Raw genomic sequence first — 27,358 nt, 5'->3', positions numbered from 1 at the left:
CTTCTCTCCTTTGAACGCATACAGCACGCAGGGTGGGAGAGTAGGATCTACTGCCAATTGGTCTGCTTTGGGTGCAACCTATAAAAATACACGAAGGAAAACATCTCCACTTCTCTTGACGTTCTTCTCATTGTCCACTTCAGTCCAAGCGTCCCCTGGGCACCAGGGAGGGGAGACTTGGCATCCACGGCCCAGAATGTCCACTGCCTGCTGGCAGCCAGAGGGGCCAGGCTGCTCCTTCTGGGCCTCTAGCACACGTGGATTCTGATTGGCCTGTGGCCAGGGCTCATTAGCATACTGTACCCTGACCTGGAGTTAGCGTACAGTGTCTGCTCAGAAAATGACTGGAGTCTGCTGGGACCTGCGGCACAGATGAAGTTGATGACACAGTGTCTGCATCTGGATGAGGAATTGGAAGGTAAGGAAGCAGGACTAGCGAGGAGAGGCAAGTGGAGGTGAGGTGATGGCCATCCTCTCCTACGGGGTGGTACTTGCTTAAGTTCATTTTCTGTAGCAATGAAGAAAACCGAATGCACTCTGGCCAAGGTGCTTTCAGGAAGTCTTGACAATTTCAGCTTAGTTAGCCAGGCGGGTGGCACACATCTATAATCCCAGCACTTGGGAGGCTGAGCTAGGAGGATTGAGACTGAGGCAAGAGAATTGCTTCGAGTTCAAGGCCAGCCTGAACTGCATAATGAGACCCTGTCTCAAAAAATGAAAAAACAAAAACCAAAAAGATTTAGTTTAGTTTTTTTTTCTTTTTATTCTGGAGAAAACTGAGTTCTCTTGTTTAAGGGTTGTAGAACAGTCTTTTTTTCTTTTCTGTATTTTCTTCCTATGTTCTTGATCTTCAGAAAAATATTAAATTAATGCTTATCCATTTGGCAAAAGTTTATATTAGAAGAAGATCTACAAAAACAACATAATTTTCCTGTGGTGAGATTTTTCCCCTCCCCTGAATTTAAAAGCAAGTAAGAGAATTACATCTATATAACCTCAACTACAAACAATGGTTTTGATTTCTGAAAATATAATTGTTATTTTCTAAAGTTTTTTAAAAAATGAATCTATTCTTTGTGTGTGTGTGTGGTGCCAGGGGCTGAACCCAGGGCCTCACTCATGTGCTTTACCACTGAACTACGCCCTCAGCCCTAAAAATAATTCTATTCTAGTTAATGGTGACAAAATTTGGGTTCTCAGAGTTACTGTTGTTACTATTCAATGAGGTAAGCACGTAAAACTGCTGCTGGATGTCTTTTATATTAGTTATTTAAGGCCTATGAGCTGGGTGGGCACAGTGGTTTATGCTCGTAATCCTTCCTACCCTGGAGGCTGATGCAGGAGGATGACAAGTTCCAGGTTAGTCTAGGTAATTTATGGAGACCTGTCTCAAAAAATGAAAAGAGATAGGGATAGCTGCAGAACACCCCTGAGTTCAGGTCACATTGCTGGTGGCTCACGACAGCCCCGCCAGACCCTCAGAGCTGGCAGGTTTGCCTCAGTTACTACCTGTGGTTTCCAATTCAGGGCCTTCGGATACCTTGTTCCACCTCATGAGTGGGGTTCATCCACACAAACAACCCTGTCTGTCCTTCCAGCATCTATCCTATCCCAGTGGGGTAGCCTTGACCCCACCTTAAATTCAACCATCTCTTTGGCTACTCTGTTTATTTCCCAAACATAGAATTTTACTTCAAGCTCATGGCATTGGGCCAGTGCATAGCTCAGTAATAGAACACTTGCCTAGCATGTGCAGGGCCTTGGTTTGATCCCCAGCACTGCTGAAAACAAGAAAGAAAGGAAACAAAACCCCTCTTGGGGGTTTACTCTTGAAAGTCAGTGTCTGAAGTGGGGAGCAGGGATTTCATGTGCCTTGAGTTTAAAGGTGTAAACGCAGGACAGAGAGGGAAGAGTTCAGCTAATCTTGTCACTTAATGACAACTCCCACATGGAGAGCCGGGATGGTGCAGTGTTAGAGTTAAAGGCAGATGAGTAACTAAGGCCCAGCGCTTCTGAGACTTGCTAAGTTTCAGACTACTGATGTAACTAGTGGTTTGAGTTTATTATTGAATAGCTCTATGTAACATCACCACGTCCCTTATATAAGAATACCAACAAATGAAAGAAATGTCCCACACCCAAATATGTTTTGCTTCTTCTTTTTATTTTTTTAATGGTACTGAGGATAGAGCCCAGGGACACTTTACTAATAAGGTATATCCTTAGCCCTTTTTATTTTTTGTTTTGAGACAGAGTCTTGCTAAGTTGCTCAGGCTGGCCTCAAACTTGCAATCCTTTTGTACCAGCCTCCTGAGTAGCTGGAATACCACGCCTGGGTATATCTTTCACTTTATATCTTATTAATAAGCACATTTTATCTGCAAAATGTTTCAGTTTTTCCCTCAGAGAAATATTTTAAATCTCCTTCTTTTCCTCTTTCCTTTCTTCCTTCTTTTTTTCCCCTCTCTCCTTCCTTCCTAAATCCTCTTTAATCAATTATAATTAAAAATTGGAATAAATGCAGCTTGAACAAACATTTTTGAATATCATTTACATAATGCAATTAAATCAAAGAAATGAGATGGGATGTTCTTGAGAGGTGGGGCAGAGTGTTATTACCGAACATAAACTCAGAAAAATCATTAAGGAGCCTTTGGGATAAAGAAAGGTGAAGAAGCAGTAGTTTAAAGCAGCTCCTAAATGTGCAGTTTCAGCCTCTGCCCCATGGACATGTGTCTGGCTATTCTGTTGTTTGTCACAGCTAGAAAGTACTGGGGGACCAGCCACTGGCCCCTGTGGGAAGAGCCCAGGGATGCTGCTGAATGTTCTCCAATGTGCGAGACTCCCCCGACAAAGAATTGTCCAGTTCAAAATGTTAGTAGTGCTGAGGTTAAGCAGCCCTGTTTCAGAAAAACCTGACAGCATAAGGATGATATCCTTGTTGATGATATTTGAAGGTACACAGGGCACAAAGGATACACAGAGGACACCAAAACTAACCCCTGTGGCAATTTGGATTAACAGATACTTAGATCAATCCAGTGTGATGTTCCTGTCTTGCAATTTCAGCCATGTTAGCTAATTTATGAAGACATTTTTTGTGGAACAAGTCCAAGCCAATTCTTCTTCTTCTGAAGAAGGTCCTACCCATTGGCCACAGATAACAGCAGTTTCGACGAAGGCGTTCCTAACCTGGGGACAGCAGTGACAGAGGTGCAGACCTCAGGGCAGCAGCGTCGCGGCATCAACCTCTCTGCTCTGGCTCCCTAGGGCAGCCTTCCACAGCCCCTTCTTTATTCCTGTGTTGGTACTTGCAGAAATGTCGGTGAAGCCTATTTCTGGCAGAAAGGCACGATTTTAATCTCTTGAATGGTCAGTGTTACCATCATTCCTTTTTTTTAGCCAGTCTTCAGGTCTGAACAGCTGGAGTAGATTGATCCACCAATATCAGGAGCCTCCAAGAGCAAAACTTTCATCCTTCCGAGAGAGCCTGGCCTCATCATGGAGCCCAGTGACTTTGACTCTGAAGACAAAGAGCTGCTGAGCTGGGACATTAACGACATGAAGCTGCCCCAGGTATGTACTTACTCAGGGGGCTTCACGGCCCTGACTCTCACTGCCAGCACTCTGAAGGGACTGGAGAAGGCTGCAGCTGGGCCAGCTCCCCAAGCTTCAGCCCTGAGTCCCATTAAGGAATTTGAAGTGGAAATGCAAACCCTGTGATTTGAGCAGCTCTCATCAGCAGGTGTAGATTGAGACAAAGGTAGTGCTGCTTCCCTCCTCTTTCAAAGCAGGTAAGGCCCACATTGCAGCCCCCCACCTCACTGCCATGAGAAAACCCATGATTGTTTATTTGCTGGCAGTTTGACTCATTATGCACAAGCCATCCAGAGGTGGTGACAAACATCTGTAATCTGAGCACTTGGGAGGCTGAGGGAGGAGGATTGCCTGAATTTGAAGCTAGCCTAAGCTATATAGTGAGTTACTTCAAGGGCAGCTTGAACTACATAGCAAGACCCTGTTTCAAAAAATAAATTATGCACAAGCCTCTCTACTACCTTATTTGCTACAGTAAATGGTTTAAACTAACCTATAGCTGAAATGTCTACTTCTTGCAGAACTTCTGTAAATGCCATGCGCACACTGGTTTTGTTTCTAGATGGAAAAGGCCTTTCATTTCATATTTTCTTGGTCTTCCTCTTTGACAATTGACTTTTTAGCTCTTTTTCTTTCTGACATTTTCCCCCTTTTTTCTGGTACTGGAGATTGAGCCCAGGGCCTTATGCCTGTTAAGCAAGTGCTGTATCACTGAGCTATATTCCCAGCCCTTTTTATTATTTGTTTTGAGGCAGGTTCTTGCTGAACTGCCCAGGCTAGCCTTGAACTTATGATCCTCCTGCCTCAGCCTGCTGAATAGTTAGGATTACAAGCATGCGATACTGTGCCTGGTGACTCTTTCAACACTTAATTTAATTTAAGGCATTGGCTGCCTAAAACTGGTTTTCCACATGTATTTTTCCTGACTCTTTGCCCTCTTTTCTTGGCATTTGAAGATGTTTTCAATGGAAGCTGTTTGTAAAGGTGATTTGGCAGACTAGGGTTGGAGAGAACCAGCACTAAGTGATACCAAGACACTTCTGGCCAGCTGACTCTGGAAAATAGGGAGTTTGAATCATCCCAAGCAGGGAAGAAAGATGCAGAGTCCAATTTTGGTTTATAACAAGTCCAGGTTCTCACTCTAATGGAGATCTTCTTTTGCTTCTCTTTGTTTCTCTTTAAGTTTCCCTTATAATCTCCCATGTTGGGTCTTGGGGAAGTGGAGGACAGAAGTGTACCCCACTGTCCATTCACTAAAAGGTGGTTAAATAAATCATAGCTAAGTGATGAAAATATATTTTTTAGGGATTTTCATTGTACTTGTACTTCATTGGTATTAAAAATTATTGTAGCTGCTTTAGGGGAACTTTAAAGTACATTTTAATTACTCTAGACTCAGAGACCAAATTTCTGCCTACTACTAATTTCAAGATTGCAAACTCTCACCCAAATTAGAGCTGGACGTACACAAAGTCACAAGTTGAAGTTAGCAGATACCTAGAAGATGTCGCAATGTCACATTTTAGAGCAGGATTTCAGTGGAGCCCAAGAACACTTTGAAATGATGGGCAACACTGTGTATTGACATGCATTTTTTTTTTCTGGGACAGAGGATCCATATCAGTTATCAGATCCAAAACAAAGGAAGGGAAGAACTACTTCCCTGAGGGAAAGTCAGGGCTCATCAAAGCTCATGTTCCAACTTGCACTTTCAAAAACAAAAGCATTCTCAGCTATTCAAGTCAGTAAACTGAGGAATTTACGGCAAAAATACATGCTCTCACACACATTTTGGAAATGTATCATTCATGGTTTATAGAAAAGATACCAAGAGTACTGGAAATAGTTAAGTGCTATTCAACCTGTTAAATGTACCAGGGAAATGCCTAAAAATATAAATATCCCTTTTTTTCCTTTTTTTCTTATTTTTTGGTACTGGGGATTGAACTCAGGGCCTTTACACTAAGCTACATCACTAGCCCTTTTCTATTTTTTTTTTTTTTAATTTTGAAGCAGGGTCTTTTGTTTATTTGTTTTTTGAGACAAGGTCTTGCTATGTAGTTCAGGCTGGCCTTAAACTCACTAAGTAGCCTAGGCTGGCCTCAAACTTGCAGCAATCCTCCTGCCTCAGCCTCCTGAATGCTGGGGTGACAGGCATGCACCACCATGCCTGGTTTGAGACAGAGTCTTGCTAAATTGCTAAGTTGCCCAGGCTGAGCTCAAACCTGCTATTCTCCTGCCTCAGCCCCAGAAGTACTAAGATTACGGGTGTGCACCACCATGTGTAGCTGTACCTTAATATTTTCTGATAGAGACAGCATCTCCCAGCTGGCTCTAAAATCATATCAGGAACCAGTTAGAATGAAAAAGTCAAAGACCTTGAGGAGACTTTGGAATGATAAGTTTTCTATTCTGGAATATAGGTGGGGCGGTGGGTATGCTATGACGCTCAGGCTCGAGGATACCAGCCCCAGAATTGAGTCCCAGCTCCACCTCACTTTGTTTCTAGATCCTGCAAGAGTCCTTTACCTCTTCTGGAACCCCCTTCTGAGAATGAGGGGTTGCACACAAGGTCCCTCCTGGGTCTGGTAGATGAGGACCTTAGAACTGCCAGCCCTGAGCGAGTGCAGTGCCCAGCGTAGACAGCACTTGAGGCCTGGTGTCTCCATCGCTTGTTCGTGTGTGACTCTGGATGAACTGATTCTGTTAAGTCTTTGCCACTTGCTCTGAAAGAGGAAACAGTGGCTCCTTCTGTGTCCTGCCTCACTCTCCAGCTGCTTAGAGCAGTGTGTCCTGTGGAGTCCAAGTTATAAGGAATCAAAAAGGTGTTCTGAAGGAAGAAAAAGGGCAACAGAGTCCAGCAGATACCTCAGGTGCAGATGTGCAGCCTCTGCCCCTGCCTGGGCACTAGTGGCTCTCCTAAGGAGGCTGGGAGGAGCTTCTCGGGTGATTAATGTTCCTCAGATCATCTGTTTGAATATTTAAAAAATGTGGTACCGGGGATTGAACTTGGGACCTTGCACTTGCCAGGCAGGCTAGGTACCACTGAGCTAAATCCCAGGCCCCCAGTTATATTTTTTATTCCACCTGTACAAATAATTCAGTTTATTTTTCATATCTTACATTTTTACCATTATAATTAACTTCTGTAAACCATGAGCAAATTTATTTTCTGTTCATCTTCTCACATGCTTCAAGTTTGAATTAGTAAATGATGATTTGGGGAAATGGTTACCCAAATGCTAATATTCTGGTCCTAAAAATGCCACATCTCAGACACACAAGACACATGGCTGAATTAATACTGACAGCAGTGAACAGGAAGGTCCTCATTAGAGCAGCAGGCATTTCTGAGCAACTGGAGGGTACCAGACATGGGAGAAGCTCCCACTCTCCTGGGCTGGTGGACTAAGATCAGCTCCCCGAAGAGAATCATGGCCTTGCAGAAAAAGGTTAGAGGAGTTTGGAAGAGGGAGATGTAACTCAGCATGGTTCTGGCATGGTGGCTTTATTTCTTTTTTAAATTAAAAATATTTTTTGTTGTTTTTTGAGACAAGGTCTCGATATGTAGTTCAAGCTGACCTTGAACTCACTATTGTAGTCCAGGCTGGCCTCAAATTTGCAGTGAACCTCCTGCCTCAGCCTCCCTAGTGCTGAGATTACAGGTGTGCATCACCATGCCCGGCTTTGGCAGATAGCTTTACCAATCCAGGGAGAGGGCAGGGCACCAAACCCAAAGGCTCTCAGATGTCTACTCTTTATTTTATTTATTTATTTATTCTTGGTACCGGGGATTGAACTCAGGACATTGCACTTTAGAGGCAGGCGGTGGAACCACTGAGCTAAATCCCTGGCCCTGTCTACTCTTGACAGCGCTGTGCACAGGAGTTCAGCAGGAAGATGGGGGACCTGGCAGGAAGCTGGCTACCCCAAGAGGACTTGGATACCGTGCGGGTGCAGAGGAGTCATGGCTGTGGGAGGGGATCAGATCTCAGGGCGCACAGATTTCCAGCTCTGCTTGCCCTCAGTAATGCTTCCCTCCCTGTATTTGTTTCCTATGTGCTTCCTTTTCATTTCCACTTGTTTCTGACTATTTTGTTTTGATTCCATTTCCCCTTAACACAACCTCGAGGGAGCCCAGATGCACAGGCATAGACTCAACCATCACTGATAAAAGTTTCTTTATTCCAGGCTAATATAGTACACCAGCTGTGCTTTCCTGTCTTATTTCCCTTAAGTTGTATTTGCACTTGGAAAGTATGAAATTGCTTTAGAGTTTCCTTTGTTCAAGCAGCAAAAATCTGTTGTTGGTTTAGTCTTACCTTCATTAAAAATGTAGATTACATGGTCCCCAAGAATGAGGTCCTACAATCTCATCAATACTGATTTTAATACTTAAGAGAGAGACTTGTAAGAGATCCCCTTTTCCTTGAAAACTGGAGAATAAACTTCATGCCATTTTCTCCTTAATACCACCCATGTCATAGAGAAGAGCAGCCCTCCGTCCCATTTTCCCCAGCAGAAGTAGGGTTGGTGCAATAGCACCACAGCCAACAAACCCCTGAATTATTTTGTTCCTAAACATCAAGCACTTTTCAGTCTAACCTATGGCCAAAGCCACTCTAAACCACTAACTCACACAATTCCAAGGTTTAAGTACATTTTTTGTAGAGAAAACACTCTCTGGAACAAAATAGAGTCAGGTACAAAAGGGTCACATCTTGGATTAGTTCATTCCTGGATCATGATTTTAGCCAGCAAAAAAATTTGCTCTGCTTCTGCAGGGGATGAGCCAATACTGAGCAAATGTGAGCTCTTCCTGTTAATTCATGTGGCTAAATGTAATCAGAATGAGCCAATTGTAATCAGATGTGTCAAGATGCTAGGGAGCTAAAGATAAATTAGATTCTGGAGGTCTTGTCAATTATTATCTGATTGCATAATCAGGTCACATTTTTGATCTGACAGGGGACACTGTGGCTTCACCCTCTTTCCCTGCTGCTCTCCTGCACGTCAAGGTCATCTGAACTTCCCTGGGACAGCTCAGCCTAGATGGGGTCCGGGTCATGGGGCTCTTGCTGCAGGAGCTACAGTTCTTCTGCCACCCTGTGCTTGTGGTATGATGGGGTGGGGACATGGCCACATCTGTGGCAGCAGAGATTCTTCTGATGTCCCCAGCAGGTTCCTTTCTTAGGTGGGTAGTGTGGGAAAGGAAAGGAAAAGGGAAGAGAGAAGCAGCTGACAGTTGGGAAGCAGGAATAGTGTGGCCTGGCTTAGTGCCTTCGGAGCACAGAAGGAACTTTGTCCTGAGTCTTCCTTACCTCCAGTTGGAATGGCAGGATAGCCGGGCATGGTGGTGCATGGCTGTAATCCCAGCACTTGGGAGGCTGAGGCAGGAGGATTGCCATGAGTTCGAGGCCAGCCTGGGCCACATAGTGAGTTCAAGACCAGCTTGAACTATACACAGCAAGACCCTGTCTAAAAAAAAAAGGCAGGATTAGTCTAAGGAATCATTCCTGAGCTGATGGAAAAGCATTCTGTTGAAGTAAAAATTTTCTCCTTGATGACACTTGGAGTTCAGTTTCTGACTGGCCCAGAAGAAAGCAATTCCTGAATATTTTTATGTAGATCAAAAGGCTGGCTGAATTTTTTTCTGCATCTATCTTTTCCCACTCTTTGATTTGCTTAAGGTGTGTCTGTTTGCTGTCCTTGTTCTATTTGAAAATACTTATATAAGGAATTAATAAGTGATTCCTGTAATTAAAGAAAACCTTACAGATAATTGCTTTACATGAGTGTAAATGACATTACAAATGAAAGTCAATTTTAATATAATAACAATGTAGACATTTTTGATACTTGCAGAATTTGATTTTGATTAGTTTTCTATAGTAGTAATCTCAAATTCTTATGACACCCCATTAAAGTTCAAGTGATTAAGTTAAAGTAAATGAAGGAAGTTGAAGGGTTCTCTATGACTGCATAACACTTCAAAAGTTTTGAGCGAGTTAGAGGATTAAATATCCTACTTAACAATTATACACAGGTGTATAATTGATTTAAACTCTCAGTGATGTTAACCATGAGATTATAAAATATAAATCAGGTTCACATGTTGGAAACCTTAAGCATACATATTCTCTTTCAATTAGACACTTTTTTTTTTTTGTACCAGGGATCGAACTCGGGTCTTTGGACTTGGGTAGCAGGCGGCGAAACCACTGAGCTAAATCCCCGGCTCAATTAGACACTTCTTAACCAAGAAGAAAAACAAAGTTACTCATGAAAAGTTAGAAATTAAAATAAACAAAGGATCTTAAAAGAAAATATTTTATAGGGAATCACTAAACAAGATTAAGAAATGATTATTCTTTCTTTTTAAATTTTACCTCTCTGATGCCTTAATTTAAAAGGGCTTTCAGATTGCTGTCATCCCTTTGACATTTGAGGTCTTTCATATTACTGGGATCTAGATTTTCTCTTAATTTCTATGTAGAAAGACATGAAAGATCCCACTAACTGTGAGGTCAAAGACTGGGTGTAAATCACAGAGCTAGAAGAATGGCTTAATGTGATCACATTTACTCCTAGCAATTTTCTTGATCCATACACTGCCACACTCAGTATTGCATTCCTCACGGAACCAGGGCAGCCTGTGGAAACAGCTTGCAAAATATCAGAGGTCATTTCTTCTTCGATAAGCACAGAGCCTGTGCTTTAGCTGGAACACCCTTGACACCATCATGAGCAGATTCCTCTCCTCCTGCTGCATGCAAGTTAAGCCCCTGACTAGCCTGAAGAGGCTACTCAACTTTAAATCTTAAAAATATTCAAAATAAGACAGACCCAGTCAAATATTGCAGGTTTTCTCTCATATGTGGAATCAAAAAAGGAAAAAAGAAAGCTGATAGGAAAATAGAAGAGAGATTATTAGAGAAAAGAAAGGGAATGAGAAAAGGGCAGGGAAGGAGGCTAATGGGGTAGAATAATTAAAATATGTCAAATGTATGTGCAAATATACCAAAATGAAACCCATTTTTGTATAACTAATAAGTGCTTATTATAACTAATATGCAATTTAAAAAACTGAAAAACTCCAGCTTTTCTCTAACTTTTGCTTGCTTCCTTGTCTCTTCTGTCCTGATAACTGTGCATTGTATGGTGCATACCTATCATCCCAGTGATCAGGAAGCTGAGGCAGGAGGATCATTGTGAGTTTGAGTCCAGCCTGAACCACATAGTGAGACCCTGTCTCAAAAGGCCAAAAACAAAACAAGACCAAACAAAACAACCAGCAACCCCCCATCACATTGGAATAATACAAGTAATTCAAATCCCCCAGGTTTTTATAATCCAAATTATGATAAGTACACATTCTAATGTTTTAGACTGCATTTTTATCATTTGGAAAGATGATGATGTTTTCGTGATATTTCCTATGGCATTTCTGTGAGAGGAAGTGAGGGAGCATTGTTTTAGGCTTTTAGTGAGAAGAAAGAAGAAAAAAGAAGGTAGATGGAGAAGGTGGCGGGGTGGGGTGGGGGGATAGAGTCACAATTGCCAGGGGGGTGGGGAAGTGAAAGAGAGGGCTGTCCAGTGAGGGTCTTTGTACAAATGATTGCAGCTGCCCCCTACCCCCCACCTCACTGTCTTGATTTATGAGATGTAATTGAAAAATATGGTGAATTCTTAAGTTAAAAAACATTATTACAGTAAAAGATGCATTGCCAGTAATTCCTCTTCAAATCTTTCCTTCCTTCCAATACACTATCTCATCATTCCTGCCACTTTACTGAAGTAGTTCTGGAAATCCTCTTTTGTGTCTTAATGATGTGTGATAAAAAATATGGTGGTAGTGCTGCTGGGTGTGATCCACAAGAAAGGGAGCTCAAAAAGACATGACACTGCATCCTCATCCACCTTACTCACTGGATCAGGCACCATGAAACTTCCAGCTCTTCCCCAAAGTCAAAATGACTGTGAAAGGTCAATGTCTTGAATCAATTCAGGACATCAAAGCAGCTGCAACAGCACAACTAAAGACACTCAGGAAAGACAACTTCTAGAACTTCTGCAGAAAGTGGCAAGAATGATGGCATAAGTGTATTTGAAGCCAAGATGAGTGGTATTGAGGGGGATTAATGGCACTGTTTTTTCTTTATTGTGATGCACTTTTAAAATTTAAATACTCATTATATATTTTGATCATCATTTATCTACGCCTTCCCCCTTCTCTTCTTGGGCAACTTCGTATTCTTTGGCATGTTCTAAACCTGAAGTCTAACTCAGTAAATGCCCATTCACCCTGAAGTTAATATTTATGTTTTTCCTTCTAGAGTTTCTTGTCTTTCTTTTCTCATTTTTTTTTTTTTTTCGGTACTGGGGATTGAACTCGGGTCCTTGAACTTTTGAGGCAGGTGCCAGAACCACTGAGCTAAATCCCCGGCCCTTATGCAATAGTCTCCTCTTCTTTTTTTTTTTTTTTTTCGGTACCGGGAATCGAACTTGGGACCTTGCGCTTGCAAGGCAGGGGCCAGAACTGCTGAGCTAAATCCCCGGGCCTCTTTTCTCATATTCTGTCCCATGCTTTCTTGTTGGGGAAACAAAGAAGAGGCACCCTTCTGGACCTTCTAGAATCTCCTAGTCTGACCACCTAGACTCTTCTACATGAAAAGTGTTCTTACATCATTGCAACTCCCTGAAAGCCATGGGGATGGGAATAGTGTAACACTGACTGCTGAGACCATTTGCTGATGCTCTTTCTAAGAAGTAGGCAGGATCTGTCAAATATGGCATCTGTCACTGGCTTGGGAACATGAGCCACATCGCCTGTGACTGACATTTATTTAGAGCCCACAGAACACCAGGTGTTGTGTAAGAGTACATTATACAACACTCTCCTGAAGTAGGTGAGTCATATTATCCTTGTTTTACAGATAAAGAACAGAAGGCACAGAAAACAAAATAAGTTTTGCCATCAGGACTATGTCCCTGACCTTTTCATTATTTCATTCTGGCCAAAATCACAACATAAAATTTACTATCTTAACTAGTTTTAAGAATACGGTCCAGTAGGGTTACTATATGCATGTTATTGGGCAACCAATCTCTAGAACTCTGTTATCTTGCAAAACTGAAACTCTGGGCATTGAACAACTCCCCTCACCTCTGACTTTTGTAGGAGAGTTCGGTGAGATGTCCATGGGCAGAGTGTAATGCCAATCCTGGCAAGAACACTGAAGCTCTTCCTGAGTCCTCTGCCACATTTGATGCATGTGAAAATGGACAGAGAGAAAAAGGAAGAGGCTCTTCATGGGAGAGAAAGTGGCTCCTGAGACCTTTCTGAAAACCAGGGCTCTCCAGTCTCCCCACTGCTTATCTCTAGTGACTTTGCATAAACTCGTTGGGTTCCCAATAAGGTGTTATCTCACTGTCTTGCTGTAGTTTTTCAGTTATTATGTAAGACCACAATGATATTTCTTCACCCTCACAAAGTCTTACTGAGAAATGGTCATTACTTTTATCACTGAAGACTAGAGAAACCTCAATCAGATAGAACTCAGAGGGACTGAATTCCAGCTCCTGTTGGTCTAGTGGCTGAATGCTTGACAGGCGTGGCATTGCTTTGAGTTGTGCTTTGAGATTCTAGCATCACCATAAATTTAGGTAAGGCTTTGCCAACGGCGTTGTGAGCAGCTTTCAATGGTCAGAATACCCTTCACCTCTGCTGAGCCTGCAGTAGTAGACAGTTGCGTTTTCTGGCTCAAACTATACAAGTGGTCTTTATGCTTCCGTCAGAATGTGAAGAAGACTGACTGGTTCCAGGAGTGGCCAGATTCCTATGTGAAGCACATCTACAGCGCGGAGGACAGGAGTGCACAGCGCCACCTAAGCAGCTGGGCCATGCGCAACACCAACAACCACAACTCACGCATCCTTAAGAAGTCCTGCCTGGGTGTGGTGGTCTGCGGCCGAGACTGCTCCACAAAGGATGGACGGAAGATCTACCTGAGGCCCGCCATTTGTGACAAAGCCCGGCAGAAGCAGCAGCGTGAGTGGGGATGGTGGCAGCACCACCCTTCAGGGCCCCTGCCCAGATGGACCACCTTGTCCTGACACATCCCAAGGCCTAGGAAAGCCTCACCCTGATCAGCACCGGGCAGAGCTGTTCCAGCATTGAATAGATGAGGGAGCCACTGAGCCCCCGCCCTGAACACAGCACCCTTGAATTAAGATAGCCAGCTTTAGGCCCTTGTCAGAAGGAAGAGGTGTCATCTGGGGACTGGTGCAAATGCATGAGTGGCCCATATAAATTCAGGAGACAGTAGTTTATCAACTCGTTATTTTCAGCAGCAGTGGCGAGCTAAAGTGTGAAGTTCTGTCCATTTGGGTTTCCACTGAAATAGTTGTTCTTTCCTTTTATTTTACCATACTCACCAGGCCTGTGAAATAGATGCATCCAGTGTAACCTGGGCCCTGAGCCCACCCCGAACCTCAAGTTACTTCATGATCTTTCTTAGTTATTTGTCTGCAGAACCTGCTGTCAGTTCAGGACCTGTTGGAAGTCATTTTCACCCTCGCCTATATGGCTTTGCCCCTCGATCCTTAATTCTAGTTGTAAAATAAAATAAGTTTTTCCTCTCTTTACCAAGAATTTAAATCCAAGTCAATGAGAAGGGAGAGGTTTTCTGCTCAGAAGAGCTCTCTGTGCCCTGTAAAGTGCCCACTTTGGTCGGCAGCTGCTGGCTGTGTCCCTGTGTGAGAGCAGAGAGGCACATGGAGGGCAACCCTAAGTCAGGGTGACGCAGGGAGGCTGTGAGGACCTCCCTGACAGAGGGAGGACCCCTCCTGGTCCTCCTGGGGTCGAGGCTGAGCCCAGACGGCAGCCGTGAGGTCACTCACTCTCTGCTGCTCCTCTACAGGGAAATGCTGTCCCAACTGCAACGGGCCTCTGAAGCTGATTCCCTGCCGAGGCCACGGCGGCTTCCCAGTCACCAACTTCTGGAGGCATGACGGACGCTTCATATTTTTCCAGGTTGGATTTGAGTTCCTTATGGGATTCTGCTTCTCTTTACCTTGAAAGTGTTATGGAGCAGTATCATGTGAGGCTGGAGGGACACAGGGGAACGGGACCCTGCTCCCCACCCTGCGGCCACAAGCCTGGGGCACAAATATCTGCGGTCTTGCTGGCTGAGTGCTGGGAGGCGTCAGCCTGTCCAAGCCCCACACCAAGCTCTTAGCTTGGAGCCTCCTACACCTGAGCTGGAATGCCAGCTCTGACTTACTTTTTCCTTCTTGGCAATACTTCAGATTGAACACAGAGCCTTCACACTGGGCTGTACCCTTAGCCATTTAGACTTTTTTAGTTTTAAATTTTTTTACTTTTTGGCAGTACTGGGGATTGAACCCAAGGTTCCACCCCACCCCTTTATAAAATAAATTTAGAGACCGAACTTTCCTGAGCCAATGAGTTGCCCAGGCCGGGTTCACCCTTGCAATCCTCCTGCCTCCGCCTCTCAAGTGCTGGGATTTCAGGCATGCCCCATGCCCACCTCAGCTCTGACTTTACTGCTGGAAGTCAGAGGAGTTGCTTTCATCCCTAAAGCCCCCGTTTTTCAGTACAATATGTGAGAAGTACAAGTGGGGGAAGTGACATATACAGTGGTAAAGGAGGAGCTCTCTGATGTCAGACTGCCTGGGTTTGAATCACTGCAGTACTGGCAAACCAGCTCTCAAAAAAACAAAAGGCCTAATTGGGAGGTTTGCCAATTTCTGTGCTGTAACTATTCCCACCATGGGTGGTTTCAAGCTACCAGACATTTTAAGTAATCTGCTCACGAAATTCTTGAGTGTTTCACAATCAGCTCTCTACTTGGCCAGCTCCAGCTGGGGAGACCTCAGACCCTCACTTAACTCAGGAAGGAGACTCAAGTGGCCTCCATTTCCTGTCCCATAAATGGGGTGATAATAATAGTATGCACCTCAAAGGTCATGCTCACTGAAACCAATGTGCAGGCTTATTAATATCCTGCACTTGCTACAGGAAGCAGGACAGATGAAGGCAACACAGGAAAGGGTCCTATGACAGGTAGGCAGCAAGCAAGCAAAGGATGGCTTGGGTTGGGCGTCAAAGGTTTCTCCAGCCTTGTTACACCCAGCAACTGCCAAACTGCCCAGTCATGTGGCAGCACAAAGACGGAATACACAAGGACAACCCACTTACTCACTTTGTTTCCTGTTTACTTCCTTATCGCCTTTCAGTCAAAGGGACAGCATGATCATCCGAGGCCAGAGACCAAGTTAGAAGCGGAGGCAAGAAGAGCAGTGAAGAAAGTGCATGCAGCATCACCCTCTGTCTCCTTAAAGCGGAAGGGAAGCCCAGAGACCAAGGTAACAGCTTGTCATCACGTGTGCTCAAAACAGGCAGCAACTTGCCTATTCTCTTATTAGCGGATAGTTTTACATAAAGAAGAGCATAACTTAATTCTCGACCAGATTATTTTCCTACGATTAACTGGAGATCAGTACTTCCTCCATGTATAAAAATATAGTGGTACCTCGGTTCATGAATGCTTTTGTTTGCAATTTGGTTCGCAAACAGAAGCATTTGGCAAATTTTTTGTTATTGTTGCTTGCAAACTGTATTGAGTGACAAACACGACTGTGGCCATCTTTCCCGCACAAACACAAACGTGGCCATCTTTTCTAAAATCATAGCACAAATTAAGCTTGTGAACCAAGGTACCACATTGATTATTTCATGTTCTAAATGGCCTGCTTATAATTCAACAAACTTCCTATAAGTTCAGAGAAAATTTTCTTAAGAAGGAAAAAACACCCCTGAGTTTTCAGACTCCAACCAGTATTAAAAAAATGGATAAGTCAAGGGAGGGAACGAGGGCTGGGAAGAGGAGGAGGGAAGAAGAGGAAGGGAGAGCGGGAGAGAAATGGAGAGAAAGAAAAATATCCCTGAAATTTGTACTGAGTATAATACAAATCTTTTGAGGCTGTAGTTTGGTTTTTCTGAAGCATTCCCTCAGAGTTTTCCAGAAAGGAGTTAAGATATCAGATTTACGTCTGTGTGTAAAACATCTTACACACCCTTGTGCTGGAAACTGCAGCTCTCACTGGTGAAAGAACTTTGAGAGGAGATGGAAACGGCCTTCACTACTCCCAAGGCCCTTGTGGCTGTGGCAAAGCGGCTGTGTGTCAGGGTTTGAAGTATGCGAGGAATGAGGAAAATCCGACAAGGCACTTGTGCAGTACAGAGTAACTCATAGGTGCCTGTGGTAGTTGTGCAGATTTGCTTAACTTATTAACATGAGCATTTCACTTTCCTTTCCAGGTTCCTCCAAGTAAAAGGCCAAATCAGGGAAGTTTACCTTTAACTTGGTCATTCCAGGAAGGTGTCCACTTGCCTGGTAGTCACAGTGGACACTTAATAGCTAACGCTCCCCAGCAGAACCCACTGAATGATTGCTTACCCTTCTCCAAGAGCTACGGGTCAGGGGGACCCATAGATACTACGGATCTGGCGAGTCTGCCATCCACGTTGGACTCCACTAAGCTCTATGAAAAATGCAAGCTGTCCGATGGTCGGATTCACAGCAATGGAGACCTTTTTCAGCCTTCAGCACCAGGAGTCTACTCAGATTATGACGATCTACAAACGTGGAGTAAAAACTCTGCTTTGGGAAGAAATTCTCTTAATGACAGCTGCTGCCCCACTTATCCTTTTCCTCTGACCAACTGGCCTTGTGACTTCTTTCCTTCCCAGAACTCTTTGGAACCCTTGCCCCAGCAGATTCCTTTGGAGCCACCTGCACCCAAAGCCAGCTGCCACCCTTTGTGGCCAAATCCAGGAGGTGATGTTTACGAGGAGAAAATACCTGTCGATTTCAACAGCTATGTGCCTTCCCTCACATACCCTGCACCACAGGAAGACCCCTTCCTGCTCACCTATACCTCTCATCCTCACCAGCAATACTCACTGCCAGGCAAGAGTGGCCGATGGGATTTTGATGAAGAAATGACATGCATGAGTTTGGATCACTGCAACAGTGAAATGCTTCTGAACCTCTGTCCTTTGAGATGACTCAGATCTTCCATAGACCACCTCATACCCTTAAAAAAGCTACTTTTGGAAATGGCTAGAATTTCTCATTTTCAAGATATAACTGCAGGTAAATGAGACTCAACAAGCAATAAACAAGACTTCTTTGTTACTGCAAGAAATCTTTTTCCCTCCTAGTACTCTCATCCTTGCCCAGAAACGGACATTCATCCAATGTGCTGTGTCAAATGCCCCCTGGTTTCCCTCCACATCATTCTGGGCCTTGGGCACCTCAATGAATTATCCATTGGGTTTTCACTGTTGCTAACACATATCAAGTGGACAAAGATGGGAAAAGTGTACGTACTTAGGATCTCACCTGTGCCTCCTTGGGAACTGAAAATGAAGGAGCAGACTCTCTTAATTACTTTCTTGTCACTGAAAGAAACAATACCCAACACCCATAACTTAAGGGAAGAGAAGTTTGCTTTGGCTCATATTTCAATCTGTGGAGTGCTCTAAGGCAGAAACAGCATGACAGAGGGCTATGGAGGAGGAGAAGCTGCTCATGTCATGATGGTGGAGAAGCAGAGAGAATCAAGAGATCCTCTACTGAGAAGACTGCACCTCTTAACAGCAAGTCAGCTATAATGCCCCCATAATCCTATCACTTCCCAAAAGCCCCATGTATGATAACATGAGGCTCTTGGAAAACATAGATATAAGCCATAACATCCTGCCCCTGGTCTCCAAAAGATTTGAGTACATTTCTTTATCCAAAAGGCATTATATTCATCTTTAAAAGTCAGAAGTCTCCTCTGAAGCTTAAGGCAAATTCATAGCTATGAACCCTTGTAAATATCAAAAAGAAGTTAAATACTTCCAACATACAAGGCATAGTGTAAATATTCCCATTCTAAAAACAAGGAACAAGGGGACAGAAACCAATGGGACCAAAGCAAGATCGAAACCCAGCAAAGCAAACATTAAATTCTGTAGCTCCAAGTCTGGCACCTGGGGCAAGTTGTGGCAATGGGATGTGAAGTCCAAAGGGCTTGGGTGATGCCGTTCCTAAGGCATTGCTGGTGGCTTTAGCTCTCATTGCTTTGCTTACTCCTTGCAGCTCTCCTGAGCAGACATGCCACAGTCTTGGCTTCTCCAAAATTCTGGGCTCTCCTCTGCACTTTCAGCTTCACATACTGCCCTCTCGGCCACACTGCCTGGCCCCCCAAGGCCTTCTTTTGAAATCTGGGTGGAAGCCTTCCTGACCTCACAATTCTTGCATTTTACACACCTGTAAAAACAAATAGCATGTGGACAATGCCAAGGTCTGCTGCCAGGCCTGTTGAATTATGGTTGTACAGGCCTCTGAGTGCCTGGATGACTGAGCAATATGAGCCAGTTCCCAGGAATCCAATTCCTTAGGCAGCCATTCTGGAGCACCATGCTCTGGGACATTCTTCTCAAAGCAGTTTTTTACTTTTGCAATTTTAAGCCTGCAGTGGGTGGGCCCTTGCCTATTTCTCACATGCCCTCTACTGATCTTATTGTCCTGCTGTAAAGTACTTGGCTTCTCTTTTTTTATTAGAACATGTTTGCAGTACATGCAGTTTACAATTATCTTGGAGAGTGGGTATATGTACATAATACAACTTGCTTCTGTTTTTAATCCCTTTTCCTTTCCCCTTCCCCTCCCTCCCTCTTCCTCCTCTGATTCCCTTTTCCCCGTTTTCATTTTTGTTGATACTATTAATCTTAGCTCATGTTTATGGCATATAAATGCTTACATTCATGAAATAACTAGGTCCCTGTACATGGCACATCTTTATTCTACTTATTTCCCCTTCCCTTCCTCCTTAGCCCTTGCCCTTAGTCTCTTGGGCCCCTCTATTTACAAGAGATCCATCTCTTTGTCCCTTTCTATCCATCCTTTATTATTATTTTTGTTTGTACTTTGTCTTACTCAAATGAGAGATACCATACAGTATTTAAGCTTGTGTGTCTGGTTTATTTCACTCAACATTATATATTTAAGGTGCATCCATTGTCCAACAAATGTCTCAAATTTGTCCTTTATACCTGAGTAGTATTCCATTATATATAGATACCACATTTTCTTTATCCATTCATCTGTTGAGGGTATACAGGCTCCTTCCAGGATTTAGCTATTATGACTTGTGCTGCTATGAACATTGGTATGCTATATCTCTGTAGTATATGTTAAGCTCTTTGGGGAATTGGCTTCTTTTTAATGCTAATCTCAACAACCACATTCACCTCCATCTTTGCAGGAAATTTCTTTCTAGCAAAACTGAAAAATTTTTAAGTAGGCTTTTTGCTCCTATTTCTTAGTATAAACCTGACTTAAAAGTAGCAAGCAGGATCCTTGCTACATCCTCAACATTGGTCTGCTTTGAAGTTTCCTCTACAGATTAACTAATCCACTGTCCTTAATCTCAATCTCCTGCAAAATCTCAAGAAATGAGCAAAATGTAGACAAGCTTTCTGCCATAGTATAACTTACACAGTCTGGAGTCCATTGATTCCTTATTCACAACAGAAACCTCCTGAACCTGGTCATTACTGTTTGTCTTTTCATCAGCATTCTGGTCTCTGAGCTCCCATTAGAATCTCCCATAAAACTTGGCTTACAGCATTTTAGGCTGCTTGTCCAGTCAGCATCTCCAAACTTTTCCAAATCCCTCCTGCAAACAAGTTCCAAAGGCTTTTGAATCAAGTGGTCAGGCAGTGTCACAGTAATGACCCCTCCTGGTATCAAACTGTGTCTTAGTTACTTTCTTCTTGCTGAAACAAAATATTCAACACCCATAACTTGAGGGAGATGGCTCATGTTTCAGTCCATAGTCAGTTAGCTCCAAGGCAGGTTGGCTGGGAGAGGGTATGGAGGAGAAGCTGCTCATGTCATGATGGTGGAGAAGCAAAATCAAGGGAGGAGCTGGAACAAGAGATACCTATTTCCAGGTCATACTCTCAGTGCACCATCTCTTCTGGCCAGGCTGTACCTCTTAATAGCAAGTCAACTGTAATACCAACCTCCGAAAGGCCCTTCCTATGATCATATGAGGCTTTGGGGAGACATCTAGATACAAACCATAACAGACATTGAGGGTGGGAAAGCTTGAGTGTAGAGAACTGAGTATTCCACTACTCAGGTACTTTAGTGACAGAAATCTATAAAGTATGTATTTTCTTACTGATTTCTAAGAGTTTTCAAGATAAGAAACATGGCCTAACCACATTATTTTTTTATGAGTAGGAAGAATTTATTGAAAGATAGCTTCTCTCTAAGAGACAGAAGGGGGATCAGAAAGTGGATTGCCCTTTTTTTTTTTTCTAAGCTCATTTTATAAAGATAAAAAGCAAAATTAAGTGGACACATGAAGAGAATTTGGTGATATCCTCCATTACTCCTTTCCTTTGCCTTCTCCCTCACCAATGCCCTTTTCCATAAGGGCTTACATTTTTGACTTATTTATCTTCATAAAGCCCAACACAGTGCCCTCAGTGCCAGGTTCATATTATGTGAGAAATATTTGCTTAGAAAAGCCTTAGCGGGAGCTGGGGTATAGCTCAGTGGGGAAACCCATGGGTTCCACCCCCAGCACCAAAAAATCAAAAAGCCTGTGATTAACATGCCCATGGTCAGCTAAATGTATTCGGATGCCAGTTCCTTTTATTTGCTGAAGTATTTTGTAAGAACCTAGACATAAAAATTTGGAAAGACCCTATACATACACAAGTATTCTAAAAAATATCTTTTCTTTATTGGATTGATAACAAGTGAACATAACATAAAATTCAGAAGTAAAACAGGGTCAGGGATTTAGCTCAGTGGTTGCCGCTACCTGTCTCAAAAGCAAAAGGTCCTGAGATCGATCACCGGTGCAAAAAACAAAAAAAGTAAAACATCTTTTGTTTCTGGTCTCCTCACAATTGCTGACCAGTTCTAGAATTTAAACACATTCTCTACATGTATATATTATTATGTATAGTATCTGTAATATAAAATATACATGTGTATATAGAGTATGTGGTGTCGTACCAGATTCATCTCTAACTTAACTTTTGTCATTTCAGAACACATATAGGACCATAGATGTTTCATTATAAAGGATGTGTAATAACATTACTATTACACTTAAACAGTCCTGTATTAGATTAGATTGATCTGAATCTACTAAATTTCTTTGTCTAAGTGCATAAAGCATTCATTTTATCAAAGTTATAAATCAAATGCATGTGTAAGTGCCATCCAGGCCAAGAAATTAAGTTTACCCCTAAGAAGGTCCTCTAATTGCAGCCCAATCCTGCCCACTCCTGATTGCAAGCCACTTCTGCATCTCAAAGGTGATCTCTAAGTTGGCTATTTATTGGGGTTTTGTTTGTTTTTTGAGACTGGTTTCTCTACGTAGTTTAGGCTGGCCTAGTACACACTATGTAGCCCAGGCTGGCTTTGAAGTCACAGCAGTCATCCTCCCTTTGTCTCCCAAGTGCTGAGTTTACAGGTGTTCACCACCACACCCAGCTCTTATATTTTTATTACCTTTGTAGGTACTCCTAAACAATGGTTTGGTTTTGCCATTTTGGGGGAAACCTAATGAAATCTAGCTTATGATACATTGAAGCATTACTTTAGTACAGTATACATACAGAAGAGTCCATAGGTGCTATGGCAAGAGTGCTATCACACGTAGCCCTGTAAACAAAGAAATCCCAGTTTAGGTCATTCAAGAGATGCAGATGAAAACAACACTGGGATTCCACCTAGCCCAAGAAAGAATGGCTGCTATCAAGAAATCAATAACAAATGCTGGTGGGGATGTGGGGAGAAAGGAACCCTTCTCCATTGTTGGTGGGAGTGCAGACTGGTGCAACCACTGTGGAAATCAATATGGAGATACCTCATAGAACTAGGACTAGAGGTCCCATTTGACCCAGCTATTCCCCTACTGGGTATCTTCCCCAAAGAATTAAAAGAATCATACCACAGCAATATATATATGTGCACCCATGTTTATAGCAGCAGTTTGTAATAGCTAAAACTTGGAAGCAGCCCAAGTGCTCATCAATTGGAAACTGGATAAAGAAGATGTGGTTTTTTTTATAAAATGGAGTACTACTCAGCCATAAAGAATGAAAAACTAGAGTCATTTATAGCTAAATGGATGCATATAGAGGCCATGCTCTTACGTGAAATAAATAGGACACACATGTAAATACCGAATAGTTTCACTAGTGTGAGAAACTGATAGTGTAAACAAGGGTTAAAATGAATAATTGATAATTCAAAATAGGAAAAAAGGTCCAAAGATGAAGGGGTGAAGGGAGGGGAAGGGGAAAGGAAAGGAGACAAAGGAAAAACTATGAGAAAAGGAAAAAAAAAATGGAAATGATGTCTATGTAAATAGGGAAGGGCAGAGGGGGTGAAGGTCCCACAGGTAATGGGGAAAAAAATAACCAAGATACATCATGTACAGGTACAAGCACCCAGTGATAAATGTAAACGAACTGTATACCTAAAATGTACCAATAAAAGAACTTAGAAGAAAAAAAAAAAGAAACCCCAGTTTACCTACTACCTCATTAGTGCTCTTCTGGAACCCAGCATACTTTCCAGAATAGAGACAGCCTATGGCAGCCACAGCTCCCCACGAAGAATGGCTTTCAGTGAAGCTGTGCTGGACATTCAGGAGGCCCAGGAGAAAGAACAGGCCACCTGGGCTGCAGGCCCTGGCCCCGGCATGGTGGAGACAGCTAAGGCTGGGAGGCCAGCTGCACTGAAAAAGCTGCAGAATGGTAACTGGGAGGAAACTTGGATTTCTACCAGGTTTCTCCCAGTCGGAGGCTTTCTGGGTATTTCAAACATTATCCCTCCACTGGACTAGGTGCTCTTTTATCCAAACCTTTCTTCACTCTAAAAAATATGACCTTGATATTTATCAAGGAAAGAACACGTATGTAGTTTGAAGAATCAAATAGTACCATGAAGATTATGAGCAGCAGCCATCTCCTATTTCAAGTCTGGTTCCTAGCCCCCAAAATGTGTCCACTTCTTAACTCTCAGCTTCTGCTTTTCATCCCTGCCCCAAGGATGCTGGATAATGCACTTACATGTCTGCTTTTCCTCTTCACACATGTACATGCTGTGACCACATTAGGGTTCAGGCACACATTACCACCGCCCTCGTGCTCCATTCTCCCCCAGAATTTAAAGACCCATTTTATACAATAAAATTTACTCATTTTAAATGCACAGCTTTGCCCATGTACACATGACCAATTTCTACAATGAAACAGCACCCAAATCAAGATACAGAACGTGGCCAGTACCTTAGAAAGTGCTGTTATGCTCCTTCACAGTCTACCCCCTACTTCAGTGATGGTGAACATTTTAGAACTTTTAATGATACAAACAGCCCCCTTTGGCACTCGTACCAGTGCCCTACTTGACTCCCACTTTTGCATTGCCTGAAATGTCATATAAATGACTTCCTAAGATGTTTTTGTTTGTTTTTGTTTAGTTTTGGTACCAGGGATCGAACTCAGGGCCCTTTGCTTTCGAGGCAGGTGCGGTGCCACTGAGCTAAATCCCAGGCCAGTTTTGTTTTGTTTTTTAAGACAAGGTCTTGCTATGTAGTTCAGGTTGGCCTTGAACTCACTATGTAGCCCCAGTTGGCCTTGAACTCATTGCCATGCTCCTGCCTCAGCCTCCCAAGGGCTGGAATTGCAGCCATGTGCCACCATGCCCAGCCTTGAGATCTTTTGCATCTGGTTTCTTTCACTCACCACAATGCTTTTGAGGTCTGTGTGTGTTGCTGCGTGCTGGGTGCTCCATCCCTTTTTACTCAATGGTGTTGATACCCCGCACTTTATCTATCCACATGTCAGCCTGTAGGAATTAGACTGTTTTCAGTTTTGCCAATTAAAAATTATACTGCTGTGAATATTTACATCACAGGTTGTTTTGTGCACACGTGGTTTCATTTCTCTTGGTGACATCACTAGGAGTGAAACTTCATCCTATGTCAAGCACAAGTGCCAAATTGTGACCAAGTGGCTATATCATTTTGCAGCCTTCTGTCAGTAAAGGATGAGAGGTTCTGTTGCTTCTTGACTTGATCTTTAAGCTCTTAGCCATTCCAGTCAGTAAGTAGTAGAATCTCACTGAAGTCTTTATTTGCATTTCCCTTGTGACTAACAATGCTGGACATCTGTGTGTGTTGCCACCTGTATATCTTGGTAAATCGTCTGTTCAAATCTTTTACCCACTTTGTTGGATTTTCCATAAAGAGTCTAAAAGCCAGGAATGGTGGTGTACACCTGTAATTTGGGGGACTGAAGCAGGAGGATCAAAAGCTCAAACTCAGGCTGGGCAACCTACAGACTTAGTAATACTCTCTCACAATAAAAAATAAAACAAAGCTGGAGATGTAGCTCAGTGCAAAGGCCCTAGAGTCAATCCCCAATTCTGATGAAAAAACAAAACAAAACAAAAAGAATAGTTCTAAAGTTATACATGCAGGGTTTAAATCTTTTAGATAAAGGTCTATAATCAAATATATGTTTTGCAAATATTTTCCCACTTACTGTGTCCTAGCTAATCCAAAGCCAGGAAGATTTTTTCCTATATTTTCTTTCATAATTTTTATATTTTCAGCTGTTACAGTTAGGTCAGTGAGCCATTTCTAGTTAGTTTTGCATATGGTGTGATGTAAAGGACAAGTTTCGTTTTATTTTGCATATGGTTTTTAAATTATTTTAGAACCATTTGTTCATTATTACAGTTTTTGATTAAATAGTTTGTACAGTTAATAAAATGTTTCATCTTGTTGCTTAATTTTCTGTATAGCTAACAAATACTGTCCAGGCTGGTCATAGTGGCACGTGCCTATGATCCCAAGCATGAGTTCGAGGCCAGCCTGAACTACATAGCAAGAACCTGTTTCAAAAAACCCAAACCAAACCAAACCAAACAACACTGTTGAGGCTGGGAAAATCCTTTTGTTTATAGTCACTGATGTTTCTCTTGAAGACAATCCTCCTGGAGTCTCTGTTCAAATGTGGACAGCTGCTCTCTAATCCTGCATCTTTGGAATCATCATTTCTCTTCAACGTTGTCTTTGGAATTCCTGCTCCTCCCCTCCCTTGGGTCTTTCTCATTCTTGGTGTACTCCCTCATTTGGTTTGAAGCACACACTCCACTAGTTCCCTGAGGAAAAAAGCACATGAGAAATACATTTTTTGAGTCCCTGCATATCTAAAAATATCTTAATCCTTCTTTTAGGATGAGAGTTTAGCTGAGCTTAGAAATCTAGGTTGGAAATATTTTTCATTCAAAATCTGAAGTTATTGGTCCATTGTCTTCTCTAGCTCCCAGGATTGCCGTTGAAATGTATGAGTGCTATTTTAATCCACAAGTCTTTGAAGGTGGCTGACTTATTGTTTTAAAAGAAGTTTCTAGATATTTTTGTTATTTCTGGTTATCTGATGTTTCATGATAATGAGCCTTGGAATGAGCCTCTTTCCTTCTTTCTTCTCTCTCTTTTTCCTGTTGCAGTACTGGAGATTGAACCCAGGACCTGACATATGCTAGGCAAACACCATCACTGAGTTACATTCCCAAGTTCTTCTTAATTTTTTTGTACTAGGGATTGAACCCAGGACCTTTTCACTGAGCAACATTCCCAGCCGTTTTTAATTTTTTCTTTTTGAGAGAGTGTCTTGCTAAGTCACTGAGTTGCCCCAGCTGGGCTCAAACCTGCAGTCCTCCTCCCTCAGCCTCCCAAAGTGCTGTGTACTCCACCACAGTCAGCTACCAGCTCTCTCTAAGGGTCTCACTAAGTTGTTCAGGCTGGCTTGGAGTTTGTGATCTTTCTGCCTCAGCCTCCTGAGCAGCTACTGATACAGGCATGAGCTAGCCACCATGCCCAGCATCTTTTCATTTTTATTCTTTCCAGAAGTCCCCTCTTAAGACTATTAGTATAATCACTTGTACATTTTGGCTCTGGGATGTGTCTTTATATTTAAAAGAAAATTCCCCAGACATGTGCTGTCCCTTGCCATGTGATACCATGTGCTCTTTGGGGACCCTGCCAGAAAGGAGTCTGTCTCCATGAACTGACGCAACAAGGTATCCTCAACAGAGCTAGGGCCAGGCTATGTGCATTTCCAGGCTCCAAAACTGCAAGTAAAATAAAGTTCTCTCCTTTTAAAGTTAATAATAATAGTATCTTCTCTTGTTTTCCTCTTTCTGGTTATCTTTTTGAAACTTCCTTCAGTTGAGCTTTTCATTCATCACATTTTCCTTGAGCTCTTCCAAATGCGCTCACCCTGGGCATTTTGTGCTGACTGCTGGGCCAGATGAAACTGGAAACTATGATCACTGAGCAGTGGCAGATTGCAAGAATTTAGAGACATTTATGAGGCCCACATTGGTCTAGGTGAAGATGACATACAAGCAGCAAAGAAGAAGCACAGAAGGCAAATACAGTGGGAACATGAGTATTCTTAGTTATTACAGCACCAACATTTACAGTACAGATATTCCTTGTTTAGCAACCCACCTAACAACTGTTTGGACTTATGACCAAGGTGTGCTATTTGAACTTGCAACCCACTGCTTGGACTTATGACCCACATTCTGACTTATGACATGGAAGATGAGTGGCAATGGGGCCTGATGGTGGC

At 42.8% G+C, this 27,358-nt stretch overlaps 1 protein-coding gene across 2 annotated transcripts; it reads left to right on the top strand.

The window, feature by feature from the left end:
• Window positions 1-334: 334 nt before the first annotated feature.
• Window positions 335-25,471, top strand: Gcm1 (GCM transcription factor 1). 2 transcript variants are annotated; one of them, XM_004868815.4, is made up of 6 exons: window positions 335-418; window positions 3,403-3,576; window positions 13,396-13,648; window positions 14,520-14,632; window positions 15,859-15,987; window positions 16,943-25,471. In XM_004868815.4, exons 2-6 carry the CDS (start codon window positions 3,502-3,504, stop codon window positions 17,690-17,692), a joined length of 1,320 nt encoding a protein of 439 aa, XP_004868872.1. In that variant the 5' UTR covers window positions 335-418; window positions 3,403-3,501; the 3' UTR covers window positions 17,693-25,471. The 2 variants fall into 2 exon arrangements, with proteins under 2 accessions (XP_004868872.1, XP_087052100.1); XM_087195974.1 differs by lacking the exons at window positions 335-418; window positions 3,403-3,576 and having other exon boundaries at window positions 13,218-13,648.
• The last annotated feature ends 1,887 nt before the right edge of the window (window positions 25,472-27,358 follow it).

This window comes from Heterocephalus glaber, unplaced genomic scaffold (genome assembly GCF_053883595.1).
Source record: "Heterocephalus glaber isolate CG9 unplaced genomic scaffold, H.glaber_assembly_v1.0 deba00001610, whole genome shotgun sequence".
Taxonomy (NCBI): domain Eukaryota; kingdom Metazoa; phylum Chordata; class Mammalia; order Rodentia; family Bathyergidae; genus Heterocephalus; species Heterocephalus glaber.
The sequence above is the reverse complement of the archived record's forward strand: the minus strand, read 5'-3'. Positions and strand labels throughout refer to the sequence as shown.

What these genes read in the sequence shown, in the direction of transcription:
- Gcm1 (XM_087195974.1), top strand. Translation starts at nt 13,300, where the DNA reads ATGGTCAGAATACCCTTCACCTCTGCTGAGCCTGCAGTAGTAGACAGT. An exon ending in GACGCTTCATATTTTTCCAG is followed by an intron (nt 14,633 to 15,858) that starts GTTGGATTTGAG and finishes ATCGCCTTTCAG; the next exon opens with TCAAAGGGACAGCATGATCA. An exon ending in AGGGAAGCCCAGAGACCAAG is followed by an intron (nt 15,988 to 16,942) that starts GTAACAGCTTGT and finishes TTTCCTTTCCAG; the next exon opens with GTTCCTCCAAGTAAAAGGCC.